Consider the following 22227-nt stretch of genomic DNA (forward strand, 5'->3'; position numbering starts at 1 on the left):
AAAGCACTTGAATTAATTTTATAGTGGTAATTCTATAGTTGCTGTGGTAATATAACAACTTTAGTAATAAAAACAAATTACTTTACCGAATACTGTACTAATTTTTCTACAACTATAGGGTATATTATACTACAGTGAATACACTACAGTTTACTTTAGTAAAAACTAAAGTATACTACAGTATTTATTCAGTTTATCAGTTCACTATAGTTAATACTATGGTATTAACTAGCCTTCATTAATAAAGTGTTGTAAATACTATAATACAGTATACTACAATTTACTATAGTATGGTTCAAAAACCCTATAGTATTTACTATAAATTACTACAGTATTTTTTCATGTGGGGTGTGGTAATTTACATTTTGCGACGATACAAGCAATCAAGCAGTTGAGATTTGCTATATAGTATATATTGTTTTATGTGAGTGTACTGTATGTGTGTTGATACAGTTGGAAAGACATAACTTTAAATATATATCTATGTTAGTGCATAATATTAATGCACTAACAAACAAACAATAAACAATTGTATTTTTATTAACTAACATGAACAAAGATGCTGAAAAACATATTGTTCATTGTTCATGTTGCATTAACTAACAAACGAGACTTTACTGTAAAGTTCTATGTATTTTTATGTCTATAATGTTAAATAAAGTTACAATTCCTCTCTTGCCAGCTGATGGAAAGAATGGTGACGAGACCCAGGTGAGACACTGAATTATTTGGTGTAAAGATGTTTCCTAAACAACAACTGCTGCGTTTCAAAGAAAACTCAAACCCCCTGAATGTGTCTGTGTGTTTCAGGACATCAGTGAGCTGTATCAGATCTTCTCTGATGAAATTTTGGGTTCGGGTCAGTTCGGGGTAGTTTACGGAGGCACTCACAGGCAGACGGGCCGTCCAGTTGCCGTTAAAGTCATCGATAAAACCCGGTTTCCATCCAAACAGGAGATGCAGACTAAAAATGAGGTCTCCATATTGCAGGTATAAGTTTAAGATGTAATTTTCCCCACAGTTCAAACTATTTTGTTGTTGTTGTTGTTGTTGTTATATCTTCCAGATGTGTGTGTGTGTGTGTTTCAGAAACTGTCTCATCCAGGAGTCATTTGTTTAGAAGGCATGTTTGAGACGATGGAATATACTTTCGTTGTCATGGAGAAGCTCCACAGCGACATGTTAGAAATGATTTTATCTCATGAGAACGGCCGTCTGCCTGAACGCACCACACGTTTTCTTGTCACCCAGGTAATGAAGCTCACTGAAAACACAATGTTCCTCTAACATTAGTCCCATTTTTGGGGGAGAACCAATTGCTGAAGTTCCTTTATCTGTCTTGTAGGTTTTACTTGACATAATCATAGCTAATATTTCCATAATGTTGAAGGAGGAGGAGGTTTTTCATGGTTATTTTTACATTTTATCCTTTCTGCTCACCAAGGCTGCATTTATTTGATCAAAAATACAGTAATAAATAAATATTTAACAATTAAAATTAGCTTATTATCCATATTGAAAACTGTTGTGCATTAATCGCACATTAATCCACTTCCCATAGATCTTCTTCATACACTCCTAACCCTCCTAATGCATTCGTGTTCTTTTGGAAGAGGTACATAAACATTTCTACAAAATCCATAGTTTTTAGTATGAAAATGAAACATGGATATGTGTTAAGACTGTCAAAAAAAAAAAAAAAAAAAACTTATTAAGAGATATAACCTTTTAAACTAAATTTTAACACATTTTGTTTGAATTGTTTTGTTTCGAGTTCAAATGAATTTATTTGAATACATTTAAGTCAATGGATCTCATACGGGTAATTCTCATATTATATATTCTTATAAATTTCATATGATGTATTCAAAGAAAATTTTTCAAAAATATTGATAGAAAGTATATATTTTCTTGCATCACCCTGTTTTTTTTTACTCTTGTTAAATTTTACATTTCAAAGAATTTTGCATAATAAAAAGGGGGTAAATGAATAGCATGGTGAAAACGTACTTACTTTCACTCATTAATGAGAAGTTACTGATCAGATACAATATGGCTTTAGTTGAAAATATTAAGTTATGACTGTTTTATAAGCAAACAGGAATCCAACAGGTGCTTTTTAATGTATTACTAGGGTTAAAAATAAAAGTTTATTGGCATTGATGGTTCCATGAGTATCCTTTAACATCCTTGGAATCCTTCAATTACACAAAATGTCCTTTACTGTGGAAAAAAGTTCTTTAGATTTTAGAATGTTCTTCACACACTAAAAAATTGTAGAAGTGTTCACTGAGAGGTTCTTTGGGGAACCAAAAATTGTGGTTTTGTGGCATCGTTGTGAAAAAACCCTTTTGTAACCTTTATTTTTAAGAGTGCAAATCAGTTAATTTTGCTCTTTTTTTTTTTTTATTTTTTGTTTTTTTTTGCCTTCATGCACAATCTCTAGCTTTAATTGCTGACCTGTTGATCTGTTGTTGGCATTGAAGGTTTTGGAGGCTCTGAGGTACCTGCACTTGAGACACATTGCACACTGTGACTTGAAACCAGAGAATGTGCTGCTGGCTTCACCTGAACCCTTTCCTCAGGTCTGATTCTGTCATATATCACTCTTTACTCATGATTTCCAGTTATTTTGACAGCTTGAGTAAAGTCTAGAATTGCATGTTTCCTATTCATATTGCTTTATAACTGCTCAAATAAGGAATGCAAAAACCAAATGCATGAATGTGTAAATGTGTAATGTCTAAATGTGTAAATTTCAGGGGGAAAAAAGTCATGTGGTATCCAGAAATCCAAAATCATGATCATGGTCATCTCTGTTTCAGGTCAAACTATGTGACTTTGGTTTTGCTCGCATCATCGGAGAGAAGTCGTTCCGGCGCTCAGTCGTCGGGACCCCAGCGTACCTGGCACCTGAGGTCATCAGAAGTCATGGTTACAATCGCTCTCTGGACATGTGGGCAGTGGGAGTGATTTTATATGTCAGTCTGAGTGGGACGTTTCCTTTCAACGAGGATGAGGACATTAATCAGCAGATCACTAATGCGTCGTTCATGTATCCACGGCAGCCGTGGTCCCTCATCTCGCTGGAGGGTAAGAAACAACTAATGATGCTAAAACTGAAGGGTTTAAAGGGTATTAAAGGAATAGTTCACCAAAAATTCTGTCATCACTTACTCTCATGTATTTTAAAACTTTGTGCTGTCAAATCGATTAATCGCAATTAATTGCATCTAACATAGTTTGTAAATATCTATCTATCTATCTATCTATCTATCTATCTATCTATCTATCTATCTATCTATCTATCTATCTATCTATCTATCTATCTATCTATCTATCTATCTATATATCTATCTATCAACACACACACACACACAAATATATATATATATATATATATATATATATATATATATATATATATATATATATATACAGTTTTTAAATTTCAGATGATGTATAAATCTCAAAGTTGAAAAAATAAGCTTTCCATTGATGTATTTCCTACAGAAGAGGATTAGGGCCAAGCAATAATAAAAATTAAAACCATCTCAAGATTAAAGTTGTTAAATTTCGAGAAAAAAGTTGAAATAAAATGTTGAAAATAAACTCGTTAAATTTCGAGAAAAAGGTTGTGATAAAATGTTGAGAATAAACTCATTAAAAAAATACTTTTTTCTTGAAATTTAACGAGTTTATTCTCAACATTTTATCTCGACTTTTTTCTTGAAATTTAACGAGTTTATTCTCAACATTTTATCTCGACTTTTTTCTCGAAATTTAACGTCATTTTTCTTGTAATTTAATGAGTTTATTCTCAACATTTTATTTCGACTTTTTTCTCGAAATTTAACGAGTTTTTTCTCAAAATTTAACAACTTTAATCTCGAGATGGTTTTAATTTTTTATTATTGCTTGGCCCTAATCCTCTTCCGTAATTTCCATATGATACTTTCCATATGATGATTGGCTTGTTAGGATAGGACAATATTTGAAAATTTTGAGTCTGAGTGTACAATATAATCAAAATATTGAGAAAATTGCCTTTAAAGTTGCCCAAATGAAGTCCTTAGCAATGAATATCCACTCTTTTTTGTTGTTGATATATTTACAGTAGGAAACTTACAAAATATCTTCATGGAACATGATCTTTACTTAATATCCTAATGATTTTTGGCATAAAATCGATCATTTTCAGCCATACAATGTATTGTTGGCTATTGCTACAAATATACCTGTGTGATTTATGACTGGTTTTGTGGTCCAGGGTCACATATTTATTTACAAACTTTTATGTTAGATGTGATTTATCATGATTTTTTCCCCACCAGATGACAGACGTCTTCCATGAATTGGATTTTAAATAACTCTGCTCTATTTTTAACACTGTATTAATAAAATAAATAATACAATAAATGGTGCATAGTTTAGAGGTGAATACTGTCTAGGACAAAATATTAAACTATTAATATTATTATAACAAAATATAGTGCATTAATTTCTTTTTTATTAATAGTCATGCTTATTGTCTTCAGTCTGTTTTCCTTCTCTCTGTTCATTTATTTCTCTCTCTCTCTCTCTCTCTCAGCTGTGAATCTGATCAATAACCTGCTGCAGGTGGTGGTGAGACGCAGGTTCAGTGTTGGCAAAGCGATGGGTCATCCCTGGTTTCAGGTCTGTTGACTTACAATCAACCGAATCCAATATATATATTACTGGCATGTTTAATTTACTAAAACACCAGTGTTAACATTTGCCAAGTCATTTCAGTGCGTTGACTGGATGGACAAATGAACACTGTATCATTTATGCATATCTTGTCCATTTGTCCTGCTGCAGAACTTCCAGATGTGGTGTGACCTGCGGGAGTTTGAGCAGCGGATGGGATATCGGTATCTCACTCATGAGGCGGACGATGAGCACTGGAGATCCTACGCCCTGGAGAAAGGCCTCAGCTTCCCAGAACATTTAGCAGAAGCAGCAAATGAAGTGCAGAAAACAGCCGTTTAGATTGTATATTAATATAACTGTGAATATTGTATTATATGAACAACTCTGTGAATCTGCTGTGATGTATATCCAAATATTTTCATGTGATATAATGTTTGAGATATTTTTCAATAAAATAAGAAAAAACTAACCTCTTGGTTTGTTTCTTATCTCATATACTGTAAGTATGATGTTGATGATATGCACTCAACACACACCCTGAAAATCATTACTAGACTAAGTTGGAATAAATGAAAACACTTCCGATTCATTTCTGGGTAACTATCATAACAAAAAGAATTACAAAACTGCTATTTTTATTAAAGTTTTTGGTTAGTTTGTTGCTGTTTTATTTTATTCGATTTAATGTTTGTTTAATCAAAGCTAATCCAAAATTATTTGTGCCTCTCCAAGATGTTCATCCGTGACTATTATTTTGTTATTGGCATGTTCTCTTTCCTTAATAGGACTTTTATTTTATTACGTTTTCTGAGCGCGGAACTTCCGCGTACGTCATTATCAACGTGCGAACCAGAGATGGACACAAACAGAACAGCGAAGGTGCGAATAATGACTTTAAGATTAATTATTTTGAAAATAAATACTGTTAGGGGTTTAATTACATGTATTAAAGTGAGGTGTGTTCAATTAAAATTATTTGTTTACGAAGAATATTAGTAGATCAACTGTAATAACGTCTTTCATTCGAGTCAAGTTACATTCATATTATTGTTATCGTGTTATCTTTGATGGCTTGCACAGTTATTTTCCTCTTCATTTTTACATGCTGTTCATAATTATTTCGACTTATGAAACTGTCAAAACAGATTCAGGAATATTATGGATATGTCTGGACTATGATTTTTATTGTCTGACATGACAGTGTTCTGCAGTGTGACATGCTAAACTTAATCCAAAACTAATTTAAACTTAATATAAATTATAATACATGCTGTTTATTATGAGATTATAATATATATATATATATATATATATATATATATATATATATATATATATATATATATACACACTACATTATTTGTATTTTTAAAAATATATATTTGTCACAGATTTAGGTGAACTGAAAAGGGGTGATTAAAATCTTGGAAAAAGATAATAAATATTTACATATACACTTTCTCTTATTCATTCATTTAAAAAAAATGTCCATATTATTTGCCCGTTTGCGCAGATTGAGTTTGCGGTGCAGATGTCATGTGACAGCTGTGTTAATGCTGTAAAGGCCGTCTTGGAGAAAGAACCAGGTGAGTCAAGCACAACATGAAACACTTTTCTGTGTCATGAGATATTATAACATTCATATGTTTGTATGTGTGTGTTTAGGAGTGAAATCAGTGCACATAAACCTGGCTAAGGAGGAAGTTCTGGTTGAAACGGCGCTCACCTCACTACAGGTCCAGAGTCTCATTGAAAGCACAGGCAGACGGGCGGTGCTGAAAGGAATGGGCAGCTCAGAATCAGGTGCGAGCAGAAACGTTCTTAATGTGAAAGCACAATGTGAACAGCGTGAAACAGGCCTTAAGGTTCTTATCTGTGTGTGTTGTTGTATATCAGACCTGGGCGCTGCCGTGGCGATGGTCAGTGGGGCGGGGCTAGTGCAGGGCGTGGTCCGATTCCTGCAGCTGTCACAGGAACGCTGTTTGATTGACGGAACGATTGACGGGCTGGCGCCTGGAGCACACGGCCTGCATGTGCATGAATTGGGCGATCTCACACAGGATTGCATGAGGTATCATGACCTTTGACCTTTAAATCAAGCATGGCAAGCATCAGTCTGTGTTTGTTATAATGGGTTCCGGAGCATGAAACTCAATGCACACTAAATTTCCTTGTTTATAGCTCAAATCAGATATCAGAATCAAATATTTCCATGCATATGACTTTGTCCAGCACAGTGTTTTCTAAATAATCACAATCGTATTTGTGCTCTCTGTCCTTCAGCTGTGGAGATCACTTCAATCCATTCAGGAAGCAGCATGGAGCTCCTCAGGACTCCGAGAGGGTACATTTAGTTTTACATTTACATTTAGTTATTAGCTTCTGTTTATGCACAAAAATGAATATTAAAATATCCAAAAACCACTAGAACAGTGTTATATATTTTGTTGACTTGTGTACATACATTATCCCAAATGTTTCCAAGAATGTTTAAATCCAGAGCAATAAGCAATTTTTAACCAGGACATGGATGTGTCCGACTGTCCGTGCGTTGCCTATCAGTGACGTCATACTCGCATTACCCTCGATTTCGGTTTTATTTTGTAGAAACCATGGAAACCCCAAAGATGTTTAAATATATTACATGTTTTATTGGACAAGGGAACAACTGTTTGATTACATTTATAGACAGAAAATTAATTATTGTTATATAGCTCAACACAATTATTGTTATATAGCTCTACACGTTTAATCTTATTGTTTAAATGAAAAAAACGCTATTTTGTCAAATAGCTAACATAGCATAACAGTAATATTTACATCATACAATATTTTTTTATTTAATTGCATGCCATTTATCAGCACAAGCCATCTATCATTTATTAATATGATATTCTAAAATCGATCTAGCTTACTGCAGTGCGCAACAAGTGTCTCACAGTGTTTGCTCATCAGCAACACACTCAATTGTATCTAATATGATAAAACAGTGCTGCTTTACCCCACATATGCTTGACTGGAAGAGGTGGAAGCAGTGACTGTGGCATAATAAAAGTTCAGCTGCTCTCGAGACGCGTATTGTCTCTCATTAGCAATCGCTCCAGTGGCCTCATTCAGCTCCAACTCTGCCTTGCTCTGCTCTATACTACAGTAACATTAATTGTCTCATCCATGAACATGATTTCTGCCCAAGTCCTATCCCAATTCTTTTCCACTGGCTGTAAATGTGAAGACGACATCTCCCAAGATTCTGTGCTCAAATTCGGTGTCATCAAGCTACGCCTTTGTTTTGAATAGGCGACCTCTAGTGGCGAAAAGTCTACATACTGTGTCTTTAAAGCCTTGGCTACAAAAATATGGGAGATTTCTATTGTTATTCACCAAGAAAAATGATTATTGAACACATTCTAACCTTGTGTGACCCCTTATGTAAAACTTATAGTCAATGATTTTACAGTGTCTAAAATGTTCTAAAAACTATGGTAATACTGTAATAGAACTAAGAACTAATGTATTTTTAATTACTTATTTATATTACTGTTGTAATTTTTTATTCATTTATTTATTTACTTATTATTTTTTTATATATCATTTTATTTTGGTGTGTATAATATATATATATATATATATATATATATATATATATATATATATATACATACACATATATATATATATATATATATATATATATATATATATATATATATATATATGAATGTTTATAATAATAGTTAACTATTTTGTAAGAAGCAAAATCAGAATTTTGTATTTTTATTTTTCTATTTTATGCTTTATTTTTATTATTTATTTTTTACTATTTATTTTTATCATGTTTATTATTATATATATCATTTATTTATTATATACATTTAATTTATGTATTAATAATAAATATATATATTTCTAGTGTTTCTAATTATATTTATATATTTTTAAGAAGCAGTAACATAATTTTTTATTCTATTTTTTGCTATATATATATATATATATATATATATATATATATATATATAGAGAGAGAGAGAGAGAGAGAGAGAGAGAGTATACATTTAATGTATTGTATTGATTTATATATTATTCATGTTTCTAATTATATTTATATAGTGTTTGTGTATTAATAATAAATGTATTATATATGTTAAATGATACTAATTATATTTATTTAGTTTTTTAAAGAAGCAATGACAGAATTTAGTGTTTTCTATTCTTTTTATTTTCATATTTTAGTTATATCGACTAACATTGACTCTATAAGGAAAATAAATGGTTGTGGGTAAAGAGGTTTGGAGGTCTGGAGTAATGCTGTGACTCTGTCTGCGCTCTAGCATGTTGGTGATCTGGGAAATATTACGGCTGGCCCTGATGGCAGAGCTTCATTCCGGCTAGAAGACTCTCAGATAAAGGTAATAAAGCTAAGATTTCAAAATACAGTCCTGTGTTGCTTGAAGGTGCTGCCAGTATAAGCAGTCAGTTGTGTGTTTATAAACCCTACAGCGAAGTGTTGGATTTACATATGTAATTATCTAGAGCCTCTGTTATTACGTTAATTACACTAGATTAACCTCTGTCACTACATGTATTTCATGGTTACACCTCTCTTTTTACTCTCATATCATCTGAAAATAGTCATGCACTGATTTGTGAAGTTTTTATTTACTCACCAAGGCCACGTGTTCATATATGATATGCAATGCTATGATGTTTCTCCTGCTCACTGTTTGACAGGTGTGGGATGTGATTGGTCGATCTCTGGTGGTGGATTCTGGGGAGGATGATTTGGGCCGTGGCAGTCACGAGCTGTCCAAAATAACAGGAAACTCAGGAGAGAGGTGAATTTTAATTGAATAGCTTTTTTCACAACACATTGTTTCAGCGCAGCTTTAAAATCACGCTGTTAATGTTGATAATATCTTCATGTCTCATTTAGCAGATTAGTTTCCTATAATATAGTTACATTTTGATATGATATAAACAATCGAGCAGTTGAGATTTTCTATGTAGTATATATATATCGCTTTAGTGTACTGTGTGTTTGTGGATAAAGTTGAATGTACTTACATATCCAACTTTATATACAGAGCTGCGTGCTAATACAGTTTACATTTTGCGACTATATAAACAATCAAACAGTTGACATTTGCTATATAGTATCTAATCACTTTACTAAAGTGTACTGCATGTATGCAAATTAAGTTGGATATACGTATATACTTAAACTTTTATAAGGTGTTTGAACACAGATGTGCATCCACAGTGTGTGTAAACAACCAGCCTATAATGATAAAAATCCAACCACTCTTTTTTTTTTTTTATAATCCCCATAAATCATAAGCAGTCTCTCAGAATGAGCGGTTCCAAATTTCTACTCTTTTGTAAGAGTATGGTGAAGCTCCGCCCATGACTGACGATGGAATCTGCCCTATCAGCTTAGCTCCTCCCCTGAGTGAGCTGTACACAGTCCGCCATGTTTATCTCCTCACTAAAGCATTTAACAGCAGCATTCAAGCAAGAAATGTATTAAAGCAACTAAAATTATTTAATCAAAAGCAGTGAGTAATTTTCTGTTTTTTTTTGTTGTTGTTGTTTTGTTCATATTAACAGCATATACAGCAGTAGGTACTGTATATTATGCTACTGTCACTTTAATACACAGATCTAATATACACATGCAATTTCTTTCCCTGCTGTTTACATTCACAGACATAACCAACTGTTTGTGTGAACTTTGTGTTTTTGACATAACCTTGTGTGTATTTGACAGTTTAAGTGCAATAAGACGTAAAAGAGAATTTAGTTTAATACTCACACGACACTCCATCTGACAGCCAGCTTTCTGTGTGCATGCTTAGGATGTTGCACTCAAAAAAGCGTATATAAGAAGTTTAAACTGTTATGGCTTTAAAACGCATACAGATAATAACTTTCATGATGACAAAAAACTGCAATGTCACATATTAATATTGGGTTCTTCTGTGTCTGCTGACTAACTGTGCTTAATCACTGTGTCTGAATCATTTTTTTTTTTTTGTTATCTAGACAAAAACATAATGACAGAGATCAAAAAGATAAAACACTTCTTCTAATGTCTGTATAATGCGCTGGTTTAAGTGAAGCAGCCACCTTGGTATTCACTCTTAGAGAAATCAAATCCCATTCTGTGCAGAGCTCATTCGCTTGTGTTTAATGTTCTTCAGTGGACTGTGTGTGTTTGCTTAATGTCTGCTCTCTCTCACTCTTTTCTCAGGCTGGCATGTGGAATCATTGCACGATCGGCCGGTTTGTTTCAGAACCCCAAACAGATTTGTGCCTGTGATGGTGTGACTCTGTGGGAGGAGAGAGATCGGCCCATCGCTGGGAGAGGACGGAAAGTCACTGATGCACCGGCAGCTAATCTGTAATGGGGTGAGGATGCGACCTTCACACACGTCAAGGAATGCAGATGGATGTGAAGCACAGATACGGAAGGAACGAGATAAGAGACCAAAAATGTGCCTGTCTGAAGCGGTCATGAATGTAGAGATTCAGGTTGAGATGAGATTCTGAGACAAATTCTGTATCCACATGCTACAAATACAGAAATCAAACCATGTGTAACTATGTAATATCATATGTAGATGTTGTGGATGTATGGCAAAATTTCTCTCAAATTTTGACACTGACAATTCATTCCGTTAAATGTCAGTTTGTCTGATTTTACACATTTCTGCTGTAACTTCAAAATCAAAGTTTAAATTTAGAAAAAGCTAAAAAAAAAAAAAGAGAGAGAGAGAGAGAAAAGTATTACTATACGATGACTGATTTAAAAAATGGAAATGTTTTTTTTTTTTTGATGGGGTAATTATGTAAACCTTTTTTAAAAAATCATATCATAAACAGCACTTCTGTAATGACACTTTATCCTCACATTAATCTGAATTTCCCATTAGCTAAGTAATTTTTGTATTGTTTGAAATGACTTTTGATTATTGTTGTACAGATAATTGAATAAATAAATAAAATCAAAAGCAACTGTTTAATAATGTTCCCACTAACAAAAACAGACAACAGTGCTATTTTTTAACATATATTTGATGCCAATAAAAAAAAACAAAAAAACAAGCATCGGTTTTGACCAAAAAAGCCCAAAATATTAATTTATTATGCTATGTATTAAAAAAAAATTACTGTGTTTTTCTTTATTAAAAAAAAAAAAAAAAAAACATCCCAGAGTTGCTGACATTACATATCAGATTCAGAGAAGTTAACAAAACTTTACTGAAAGCAGCTAAAAATCTGTGATTAAAAAATGCTGTGATTGTACCATGGTGCATTTAAAGTGCTTTTTTGCAATGTCTCTGCTTGCTTTAACCTAAGTTTTGTTAAACTCCTGTTTAACATAACAAGAAAAACACAAAAATGATGCATAGTGTACAAGCAATGGAGATGCACGCACAGTATGTGTAAGTGAATGCATCAGCATGCGCTCAGTCCTCACTGCTGAAGAATGAGAGCGTTTCTAAAGAACGGAAGTGGACCGACCATTTTGAAACCCCGCACCGCTTAGGTAAGATGGAAGATTTTTTTTCTCCCTCTCTATATGCGTTTGTTTTAAGCAATTCCATAATTCATCATATAGGATCAATAGTTAACGATTACCGATGAAACATGGAATGATGTAGCCAAGCCCTCGGTGTGATTTAGAGAAAAACGCAAAGGGTTTGGGGGCGCGGGGACACCCAAAAAATCATCTCAAAATGAGTCATCTAGAGATTTCTTTTGGAAAGAATGAATAGTAAATCTGCACACACGTGTACAATGGAAATATAAAACTATGTCGCTGCATCGCGGACGTTTGTGTTGTTAATGACAGAAGAGATTCGGGAGTGTTTTGTAAACATCTGGTGTCAGAAATGTTACATTCAGTAAATCACTCGACACGCGCTACTCGTGTAGTTGACGCCTGCGCGCTATAAAGAGAACGGCGAGTCAGCGTTTCTCAAATTTATACGTCCGAGCGTTCGTTTAAATGGGTTCATAAGATTCGTAAGTGTTAAAAGAACTCCGTTATCCTTTAATGTGTGATGTTTGTTTGTGTGCTCGTTCCGTGAGCTGTTACATTGAGGAAGTGAACGTGTTTACACTGCGTCACCAGATTGCTGTGGCTTTGTCACTGCAACTAATTCATTTATGCTGAATAAATGTTTTCTAGATATATTCCATTGTTTTTCGTGTGAATAATTTACGTTGTTAATGTGCTGTGATGACTAAATTTAATTAAACGTGATATGTATTTTTAAGATATTGTTATGAAAAACACCGTGTCATCTTTACCTTAGGACTTTCGTTTGTCACGTCAAACAAATTAACACATGTTGTTTTCACAAAGGACAAACCATTATGTACCTATTATTCTTCAAACCTGTATAAATCTATGCATTTCTTTCCCCAAATAATGGGAAATGACGCTAACAAAAAAGTACAAAACGACACTGTTGTTGTTTTGGGGACATGTCTGAATAGCATGGTATTTCCATAGCAGTACCTTGGTATTTTATGAAACACCCGTGTACGATAGTCATTCACTAACATCATGGTATTTATTTCAGATTACTATAAGACTGTGATGGAATAATATTTAATATTGATGCCATCACTGTACCATGGTATAGCCACATTTTGTAAGGGAATAATAACCCCTCACTTTTCAAATTGTACTTACACACGTTTTTATGTCCTTGTCTGATATGTCAATTATTGAAAAATCGTCTTTCACTCATTTCAGCACAATGGATAAGGGCCACACGGTTAAGCTTTTCGTGGGGAATCTGGCCCTGGATACCACACAAGAAGAACTGTCAGCCATCTTTGAGTCGTACGGCCAGGTTGTTAGCTGTAGCGTTTTGAGGCAGTTTGCCTTCGTACACCTGCAAGGAGAGGGCGCTGCTGAACGTGCCATCCGGGAGCTCAATGGCCGAGAGTTTAAAGGTCGTAACCTCGTGGTCGAAGAGTCCCGAGGACGCCCACTCCACTCAACGAAGGTGTTTGTGGGTAATCTGAGTAGTATGTGCACCACAGAAGACCTCCAGGAGCTGTTTCAGACCTTTGGGAAAGTTTTGGAGTGTGATAAGGTGAAAGGTAAGAGATTATCAAGTAGTTATAATGCATGGGTAGCCAACCCTGCTCATGGAGGGATACCATCCTTCAGAGTTCAGCTACAACCCTAATCAAATTCACCTGAACCAACTTCAAAATAAACAGGCAGGTGTGTTGGACCAAGGTTGGAACTGAAGTCTACAGTAAGGTAGCTCTTCAAGAGCTAGTTTGGCTACCACTGATTTAAAGTGGTGTTTGTGGGTAATCTCAATAATGACACTTTTGTCTTCTGCTATATAGCTGAATCATTCTTCTTCCAAAACCTATGAAGTTTACAGTATCAACAACACTGTTATTGAACTAAATTGGATCAACATTGAACTCTCAACCTGAATAACAAAACTCTTATCTTCAGTAGAACTGCTTATAGATTTGAACTTGTTCCATAATGAATTAACTTAACACAGTTATTGAACTGATATAAATCATCACTGAGCTGAATGACACTTATTTTGCTACAGCTGCTTTAAAGCAGAATGTGACCTTGTTTCATATTTGAAGTTTGTATCATTAATTCCGATACTTTCCTGTTTATTATTGTGAAGCTGTTATGAATAATTTTTTATTGTATAAAGTGCTATAAAAAATAAAGGTGACTTGACTTAAAATATGTGTTAGAGCTCATGCAGGGCACCACATGGTTTTGCATTATTGTACCATTTAATAGCTGGACCCCATAAATAATAAGATTGTTTTCTTCTGCAGGTTATGCTTTTGTACACATGGAGAACAAGGAGGATGCGCTGCAGGCTATTGAGGCGTTGCATGGGACTTCTTTCAAAGGACGACCACTATCCGTGGAGCTGTCCAAAGTTCAGCCAAGTAAGCAGGCTCCAACTGGGAAAATCCCATGTGTGAGCTGCGGAAAACAGGGTCACTATGCAGGTGAATGCCCAGCTGGTAAGCCCACCCTGGAGCAGTACCAGAGCCAAGCAGCCGTGTTAGCCGCAGCCGCTGCTGCAGCTGCTGGCCTTCCGCTGCAGGTTCAACAGAGTGTCCACAATTCCGTATACAACACCTCAACTTTTGACCCCACTTATGCTGCTTTGACTGGTCTTACAGCGGCTGGTGCAAGGGCGGAAGGTGGAACAGCGGTGGCACCAGCGGTCTATGGAGCACTAGCTAGTCAAGTGTATGGAACAGTGGCCAATCAGCTCTACAGTGGGACAGTTGCAAGTCAGGCACTGAACAACAGTGCTGCTGCAGCTGCCGCACAAATGTATGGCTCTGTTAACCCAGCTCTCTATGGGCAGATGACAAGTGGCGCAGTCGCAGCCGCTGCAGCTGCCGCTGCTGCATATGGTCCACAGGTTTACACGCCCGCTGTAGCAAATCCAGTGTTCCTAGCTGCAGCGCCGAGCATGGAGGTACCAGCAGGTACTGCTGTTAACCCAGCTTATACTGTAGCACCGGCTCTCTACAGTGCTACCCCAGCTTACGGGGCTCTAGGGGCAGCTGACACAGCAGCTTTCTTTGAGGCAGCAAGGGCGCACTACTTTGCACAAGGACAGCAAGTGCTAGCTGAACAGCAACAGGCTAGCTCAAAGTCTGGAGAGAGGGACCGGAGTCCACTAAGAAGATCTGCCCCACTACTGCCAGACCCTGTTATGAAACCATTTATGTACCAGAGGGCTAAGCGCAGAGCCTTGTTGCCCACACCTGCAGGTCGAGAGGAAGCCGCTGCACAGGAGGACGACCCTATAGCCAGGTAAAGACACGTACTAAATGATTACAGCAAAAGTTTGTAAATTTCCAAATGTTGGCTTTTTAGTACCGATTTACAGAGGTGGTTATGTGTGTGTGTGTGTGTATGCGTGTAAATGTGTTTCTGTGTTTGTGTTTCTCTACCTGTCTAATGGTCTATACATTTGTTTGTATATGCATGTCTGTGTGATTTCTGTCTCTTTTCCTGTCTGCGTGGATGTGCATGTGTGTTTTCTCTCCTCCTTTTCTCCCAGATATTACGCGGAATACTACCAGCAGTACCAGCAGCTGCAGCAATATCCACAGTACCAGTATGCGTACCCACCTCCCAACCACCTTGCAGCGATGTCCGCACTGCAGACTCTGCCTGGTGTCCCTACTCAGCAGGTGGCAACGCTCGACTCCCTCAGGCCAGTGCTGCCCGCCGCCCCCGTGCCTGCCGCTGCTGCCATCGCCATGGCAACACCTCGCGTGTATGAGCCACCGCCGATTCCGCCGTCGCACAAGGAGCCCCTCCTCCGCCGCCCCGAACTCGCCCTACACACCCCTGAAACACCCTTCCGATAGTGTGCTCCACGTCCTCTCTGCCTCTCCTTTCCTTGTGCTGCGTGTGTGTGTGTGTGTGTCAGAAAGAAACCACAGGTGTATGTTTGACGTGTGTGCGCTTGGGTTGAAGACGGTGGCTGTGTCAGTTTTAACTATAGACTGGAGTCTCTAACCTTGGTTCTGATCTCACACACACCCAGTGTAGTCAGGGCTGAAAAGGGAAACCGCATGCTCTCATTCCTGCACACTTAACCAATATAACACATTGTCTGTTTAAAGAAACCTTCAATCTATAGCCAATTAGTTTTGAGGGGTAGATTAGGCACTAGCCATGATGCTTTTTAACTTTTATATTCTTAAGTGTTTGTAGTCTATGAATGAATACTCGACTTGATCTTTTTAAATATTGCTTGATTATAGTTATATGATCTTTAACAGTTTACACATTCATTTTGTTATTAAGATACTAGATTTCAGTGCATTTAAATACGTTGAATGTATGTTTACTCCAAAGGTGTGTGAAGTGTAGGACCAGGGTTGGAAAGTATTTTTCACGTCTTTGTGTGTTTCTTGTTTTTCTCTGGGACTGGTATAGTGTGTATGCTTTCCATTGGTTGACACAACAGGAGAGAAGCGACCTCGATCCTCACGCACATACATACGCATCCCTTACACCTCAGATGGGAGAAACTTTAGTGATGACCTATAACCCCACCCTTCCATCCCTGTCCACCCATCCTGAAAGCTGAAAGACACTGTGACTTCTCTCCCCACCAACTTTAATGTAGCTACTTCCATAGATATGGTGATGTATGGGCAACCAATCAAAGGAAGGTTTAGCTAGTCAGCTTTTGCTGGGATCTGTCTTATGGGAGCGTCTCTATGCTCGCCAACTTAACTGCCATGATGCATTGTAGAATCTGTTTTTGTAAGTGTTTTTATTATTGCTATCATGTTTTTATAAACAGTGATAAGGGATTCACGTATCATTTTAAAGAGTCATACTCTTTTTAATTTTTAACTTTTGTTTACAGCTATAAGAGAGACACAATGTTCTTTCTTGTGGCTTTTTCGCAATGATTGTTTATAGCCAAAATTCTCATTTTTGTAGAAAAACAGCCAAAATCATAAGTAGCCTATGATTCTTATGCCTTAGTAGAGAAATGTATTCAAGTTTGCTATTTTTTTATCTGTAGTCTTATAATGTGAAACTGGATTAAGGCTACACGAAAGTGCTGTATTTTCTGTGGTGCTGTGATTTGGGATTAAATGAATTGGGAGATTCCTATCAGTTTCTTTCAGTCTTCCTGCTCATTTCGCTGCTGCAACTCCATAGATGACCCTCACTGCATCTCTTCATCTCTCTTTGCATCTGCCTCTCATTTAGTGACAGTATTTCATTTGTTTACCATGCCCCTGTTTGCACCTTCGTGCTAAGGATGCCAGTGTGTGAATGTGATCTTAGAAAACATTTTGCATCGACATTCATGTCTGTAGTATCTATCACAGTAATTGTTTTTTGCCGCAAGTGTTCTCAGAAGAGAAGACTTAAAGATCTGTACATGATCTTTACTGACTATAACAAGCCTTCAAATAAAGAGCCTGCCTGATCATTTACAGAGGAAACTCAAGAGCTTTTGCTTGGAGCTTTAGCTATTCTTGCCTTTTGATGTTTCATGATTGTTTTTCCTTTGTGAAACGACCAGACTCGTATGAATCGGAGCCCCGAAAAGAAGCTAAAGGACTAGAGACTGATCCCAATCTCACCCCTGTCACTATGGATGGGGTAAGTCTGGGGGCAACCCCACTCTATACCCCCCAGCTGCACACACCATACCAAACCCCTTCCCCAGGAGCAGCAAAATCTTCAGCCAAGCTTTTGGTACTTTTTAACCACCCATAGTACCCATGCAGCTTCTTTAACAGTGTGGTACAATGATGACTATGCTTTTATGACGCAAGCATATTGTAAAACATTTTCATGTGCAAGTGTCAGGAGGCACCCACATTGTAAAACCATTTTACAATTCCTTTTCTGATATTTTTACATGATGGGGCTGCAAATGTAAATTCAAGATATATCCCACAAGGCTTCGCTCGCATCTGCTTCCATTGTGCATGTTTCTTTTTTATTTCTTGTTACACCCCCCAAAATCAAACGCTTTCTGATGTGACTGTTCCAACTAAACTAGGTCCCTACGGAACTGTGGACACCATAAGCAGTGCTGGTATGGGGGGAAGAAAGTTAGCATCGCGCAATGAACGGGAAGGTCTCTCTGACTCCATTCAGGTAAACGCACTGCGCCTCGCCCCCTTTCAACCTGTCGTCCTCCCTGATAGCGTTTGCGCCTGACCGTGTATCCGCTGTATTTCTCCTCACCACCACCCCACCCCTCTTGTAGATTCCTCACCTCTTGTCACCAGTGCTGTAGCCAATGGGGTTCTCTAAACACCAGTGTTATGCTACTATCTGTCACTGCCAAAAGGGGTGGCGGCGGGGGTGACTATTTACTGCTTCTGTGGTTAGTGTGTCTGGGTAATGGGTTGGTGCTTGGTGCTCTAATAATTGATCTGTTGGTTTAGCTTTGGAGAGAATGTGGTGATAGTGTGTCCAAAAGTGTCTGAATGAATGTAATTATTTGTCACTGCATAAAAGATTACATAAAACAAGTTAGCAGGGGTGGCTGATAAAGGTCTGTGACAAAGGTGAGTGCTTGCTAGTCAAACTACTTGTAGGCTTGACAAATGTGGACCTTGCTCAAGAGTTCCTCCAGTATCGTCGACCTCGCGTGGCCCCCATTCCATGTGCATTTTTAGTTTGTTTATTTGATTTAACCCCTGCCCCCCAGGCTTCTTCGAGTCTACTCGCCGTTAACGCCCAACTCACCGCCGCCCTCGCCGCATCCCCAGTGCTAATTGTTACGTTTGTTCAGTGTTAACCACTGCTTGAACGCATTCCCAAAAGCTCTTTGATTAGACACAAGGCACTGGCCAATATTTTAGTTGCAAGACTCTCATTTGGACTCAGTGACACTGGCATCCCTTATCTTGGAGGGCAGTGCTTGACTGTGATAAATTGCTGAGCCAAAACCCAGCATATCATTCTTATAATAAATATCTGCTTTTGCCTACTAGTTTGACAGTAGGCAAAGTCATCCCAGATAGTTAGGGTTTACCCAATTTTTGTCAGATTAAAAGACATGGTAATCTTAAAGCTACATTGTGTTACCTGTTCAAATGAGAGTCTGATATTATGATGTTTGTTTGAAATAGCTGAATGTACTGTAAGTAGGTAGCACAATTTAGATTGCATACCTGGTAGAGGAATGTCCTATAAAAAAACAAAAAAAACACTGCTGAACCTAAGCTGCCTGAGGGTTACTTGCAGGACCTTTCCTCCAGAGGGAGCATGATAGTGTGGTTTATCTCACTAGAAGGTGCTGTTGTTCTTGATTTTACAGCCACATGAGGTGATGATTCTTCTTTCCTTATCAAAACATACCAAGACATCTAGCATCTTCACATGCATTGTCACATACATCTGCATTGCTTTTTGTGTGTCAGTGGAAGCAATTCCATAGTGGCCATTTACCTTTGCCTGTAGAAATGAAGGAATAAGGACAAGATTATTCTTCTGTAGGGTGAGGAACTGTCTATTACCTGAAATAAGATATGAATGTTATTCAGAGACAGAGGAACCATGGTACTCTCAGTGTCAATGGTATGAAGGTCTTTGACATGCAGATATTTGTGGTTGACAGATTTCTGTGATGTCTGTGGCATTCGTTAATGATAATGGATGTCTGTGGCAGATAAATATAAGCGGTGTTTGAGAGGAACCTTCAATTCAGGATCTCAGTTCTGTAATATCAAATGAATCCCTCACCTTCTCCAACATACATTTTCTGCTTAAATCTCTTTGAATCTAAATGGTATACGCTCCACAATTTCCATGGATAACAGAATGCTCTCTCTGACTACTTCCTCCCTTGATATCGTCACCCTTCTTGCACAAACCGGACAATAACAATAACACAATTTCTAAGGGGTGTGTCCTATTTATATTTAGAAAGCTCCGCTCCAGTATTTTCTTTTGTTTTTCATTCTTTCCTTTTTATTTTTTAGGGATCTTTTTTAATCCCTTTATAAGGATACCCCTACTGAGTGTAAATGAAACTCCAGTAATCATTTTTATAACTCATGTATGAAACAAGAATAATTTCTATTGCAGGTGATACGATATGAGCTGGTCGTAATGTTTTTATCACCTTCTAATATATGCATGATTTGTTATTGTGTGTATATTGCAAAAAAACCTTGCGGTAAAATGTACTCTCCTACACCAGCTTCTGCATGAACACTGATTGGCATCGCATGCTTACTGCAATAAACTAGTACTATGACAGCATATGTTATGTTGTGCTCGTTTTCTTGTCATAACTGTAAAGAATGATTTCTTGTTTAGGAAGTAAATTATTGCTCGCAAAACAATCAAACAAAAAAATTACATTTTCCCATAAAAAAATATAACCTTATAACCTATTACAGACTGTTTTCTGTTTGATCTAAATGTGATAGCACAACTGTGTGTAGTAATTTATGTACAGCAAAGGTACAGACATTACTTTTTATTAAGGGGGAAACAGGCCTGGGAACTGCTTGTGCATCTATTTTCAATCTATAGCTGTTAGCTGGATGTTTTTAAACTGGCCCCAGAACTGCTGCTTGGGTAATTATATAGAATACTGCCAAGGACAACAGGTGTTCTTAGAAAAGTGGAGGGCACAAGTAGGCGTGAATGAGGTCTATCCCTCCCCTACACAAAAAGAGCCTCCATTAATTGGTCCCAATGTACAGCGTGTCCCGCCTCTAACACCTTTTAGGTAGCATAACCCGACACCCACTCAACTAGTTCTCTTATTTATTGGGGTGCAGTCACGTGTTCTACTTTTGACCAGGATAGGAGCACTGGGCAGCAGAAGTTCTGCTCGCACCTCCACACAGGCACCTCAGACGAGTGGAGTCTGGCCTCTTCCTCCACGGTCATACAAGTACACACTGAGCGGGTGTTCTCCTCTAAAGCACCGACAGGATTTTTAGTTTACAACCTAAAGCACAGGCACGTAACTTCTAATATTAGGGGTTAGAGGGAAGTGTAAAAGATGGCGACTGTTGTTGAGACACAGGTGCAGTATAACACCTACACAATGACTACTACGGAAGACTACATGACTCAGGAGGATGACTGGGACAGGGACCTTCTGCTGGACCCTGCCTGGGAAAAACAGCAGAGGAAGGTATGTTCATGTCAATGTTCTGAAAATCACTGCAACACAATCAAGTCACTTTTGGGGGGAAATTTTGTTTGTTGTGTTTACCTTTTGTATAACTTTACTATGGTAACCGTAGGTTCCACCAAAATACAATAGTTACTAGTTATCTTTTAAATTAAAAAATAAATTACAAAATACTTTTTACTTAGTTTGTAATGATTTATAGCAGCAATAAGTGTAGTAATGTTGATGTAAATTATCAAATGGTATTACATATGGTATATGGCATTTATTATACCTTATATACATTTATTGTGGTAACCATAGCTTTTGCTAAAATGCTAGTTACTAAGGTAATTGTTATAATATGGTCACAAAATAATGAAGACGCTGAAAGCTTACTAAATTGCTTTATGGAAATCATGTTTTCATTATGTATTTATTTCCTTTAGGCTACCATAGTAAGAATAGCTGTAGTTACTGGTATTGCAGCGGTATTTATGATTACCATGGTAAATCATAAAGAAAACAGTGGTACTGAACTTACTATACAACGCTTACATACGATTTAAAAAAATTTTTTTCTATCGATTCAATCTGACAAGCGAGTTATGTTGTACAGCTGTTGGTTTAATTGGCAGTTTTCCTTAGTGTTGTCTTACCACATCCCCGCCCTCCACTTTCAGATTGTGGCTAATTTTATTCTGTCTTCATGTATTATGACCCTATAAAACCGTGTTCATAGTCGCAACAACGACGTCCTAGACGTTCATTAAATAATAAGAGTTGTAAAATCATCTCACAGAAAAGCGCGCGTAACGCGTACTTTTTAAACCTACCTGTGCCTTAAACGATTAAACCGTCGCTCTTTAGTTATCCCGACTTTTCTGTGTGA

At 37.0% G+C, this 22227-nt stretch overlaps 4 protein-coding genes across 8 annotated transcripts in view; all 4 read left to right on the plus strand.

Moving 5' to 3' along the window:
• The window catches only part of LOC137030757 (serine/threonine-protein kinase D3-like), a 32883-nt gene extending 27870 nt beyond the window's left edge, over positions 1-5013 (plus strand). Inside the window, exons 12-18 of the mRNA XM_067401193.1 lie at positions 683-711; positions 811-990; positions 1090-1251; positions 2487-2585; positions 2826-3093; positions 4592-4677; positions 4843-5013. Coding sequence (XP_067257294.1) covers positions 683-711; positions 811-990; positions 1090-1251; positions 2487-2585; positions 2826-3093; positions 4592-4677; positions 4843-5013 — 995 coding nt within the window. The remainder of the gene's footprint in view (positions 1-682; positions 712-810; positions 991-1089; positions 1252-2486; positions 2586-2825; positions 3094-4591; positions 4678-4842) is intronic.
• Positions 5014-5470: 457 nt separating this feature from the next.
• Positions 5471-11796, plus strand: LOC137030607 (copper chaperone for superoxide dismutase-like). The gene is made up of 8 exons (XM_067401021.1): positions 5471-5553; positions 6188-6260; positions 6340-6477; positions 6571-6745; positions 6958-7018; positions 9003-9080; positions 9403-9506; positions 10922-11796. The coding sequence occupies exons 1-8, from the start codon at positions 5530-5532 to the stop codon at positions 11073-11075; spliced, it is 807 nt and encodes a 268-aa protein (XP_067257122.1). The 5' UTR covers positions 5471-5529; the 3' UTR covers positions 11076-11796.
• Positions 11797-12105: 309 nt separating this feature from the next.
• rbm14b (RNA binding motif protein 14b) lies at positions 12106-20800 on the plus strand. Of its 5 annotated transcripts, XR_010896359.1 has the most exons (6): positions 12564-12699; positions 13439-13791; positions 14515-15517; positions 15768-15986; positions 17766-17845; positions 18252-20800. XR_010896359.1 is itself a non-coding variant. In XM_067399835.1 (5 exons), exons 2-5 carry the CDS (start codon positions 13443-13445, stop codon positions 16806-16808), a joined length of 1725 nt encoding a protein of 574 aa, XP_067255936.1. In that variant the 5' UTR covers positions 12106-12220; positions 13439-13442; the 3' UTR covers positions 16809-20800. The 5 variants fall into 5 exon arrangements, 4 of the variants coding, with proteins under 4 accessions (XP_067255936.1, XP_067255935.1, XP_067255938.1 ...); XM_067399835.1 differs by lacking the exon at positions 12564-12699 and adding an exon at positions 12106-12220 and having other exon boundaries at positions 16655-20800; XM_067399834.1 differs by having other exon boundaries at positions 12563-12699; positions 16655-20800.
• Positions 20801-20996: 196 nt separating this feature from the next.
• actn3b (actinin alpha 3b) overlaps positions 20997-22227 on the plus strand; it is a 35793-nt gene continuing 34562 nt past the window's right edge. Inside the window, exon 1 of the mRNA XM_067399832.1 lies at positions 20997-21356. Within this exon, the coding sequence (XP_067255933.1) occupies positions 21222-21356 (135 nt within the window). The 5' untranslated portion in view covers positions 20997-21221. The remainder of the gene's footprint in view (positions 21357-22227) is intronic.

This window comes from Chanodichthys erythropterus, chromosome 11 (assembly GCF_024489055.1).
Source record: "Chanodichthys erythropterus isolate Z2021 chromosome 11, ASM2448905v1, whole genome shotgun sequence".
Classification (NCBI taxonomy): Eukaryota; Metazoa; Chordata; class Actinopteri; order Cypriniformes; family Xenocyprididae; genus Chanodichthys; species Chanodichthys erythropterus.

Bases quoted from the DNA above. Each gene is read 5' to 3' on its own strand.
- LOC137030607 (XM_067401021.1), top strand. From the start codon at position 5,530: ATGGACACAAACAGAACAGCGAAG. The intron at 5,554-6,187 runs GTGCGAATAATG...CCGTTTGCGCAG, and splicing joins ACACAAACAGAACAGCGAAG to ATTGAGTTTGCGGTGCAGAT. The intron at 6,261-6,339 runs GTGAGTCAAGCA...GTGTGTGTTTAG, and splicing joins CGTCTTGGAGAAAGAACCAG to GAGTGAAATCAGTGCACATA.
- rbm14b (XM_067399835.1), top strand. From the start codon at position 13,443: ATGGATAAGGGCCACACGGTTAAGCTTTTCGTGGGGAATCTGGCCCTG. The intron at 13,792-14,514 runs GTAAGAGATTAT...TTTCTTCTGCAG, and splicing joins GGAGTGTGATAAGGTGAAAG to GTTATGCTTTTGTACACATG. The intron at 15,518-15,767 runs GTAAAGACACGT...CTTTTCTCCCAG, and splicing joins GAGGACGACCCTATAGCCAG to ATATTACGCGGAATACTACC.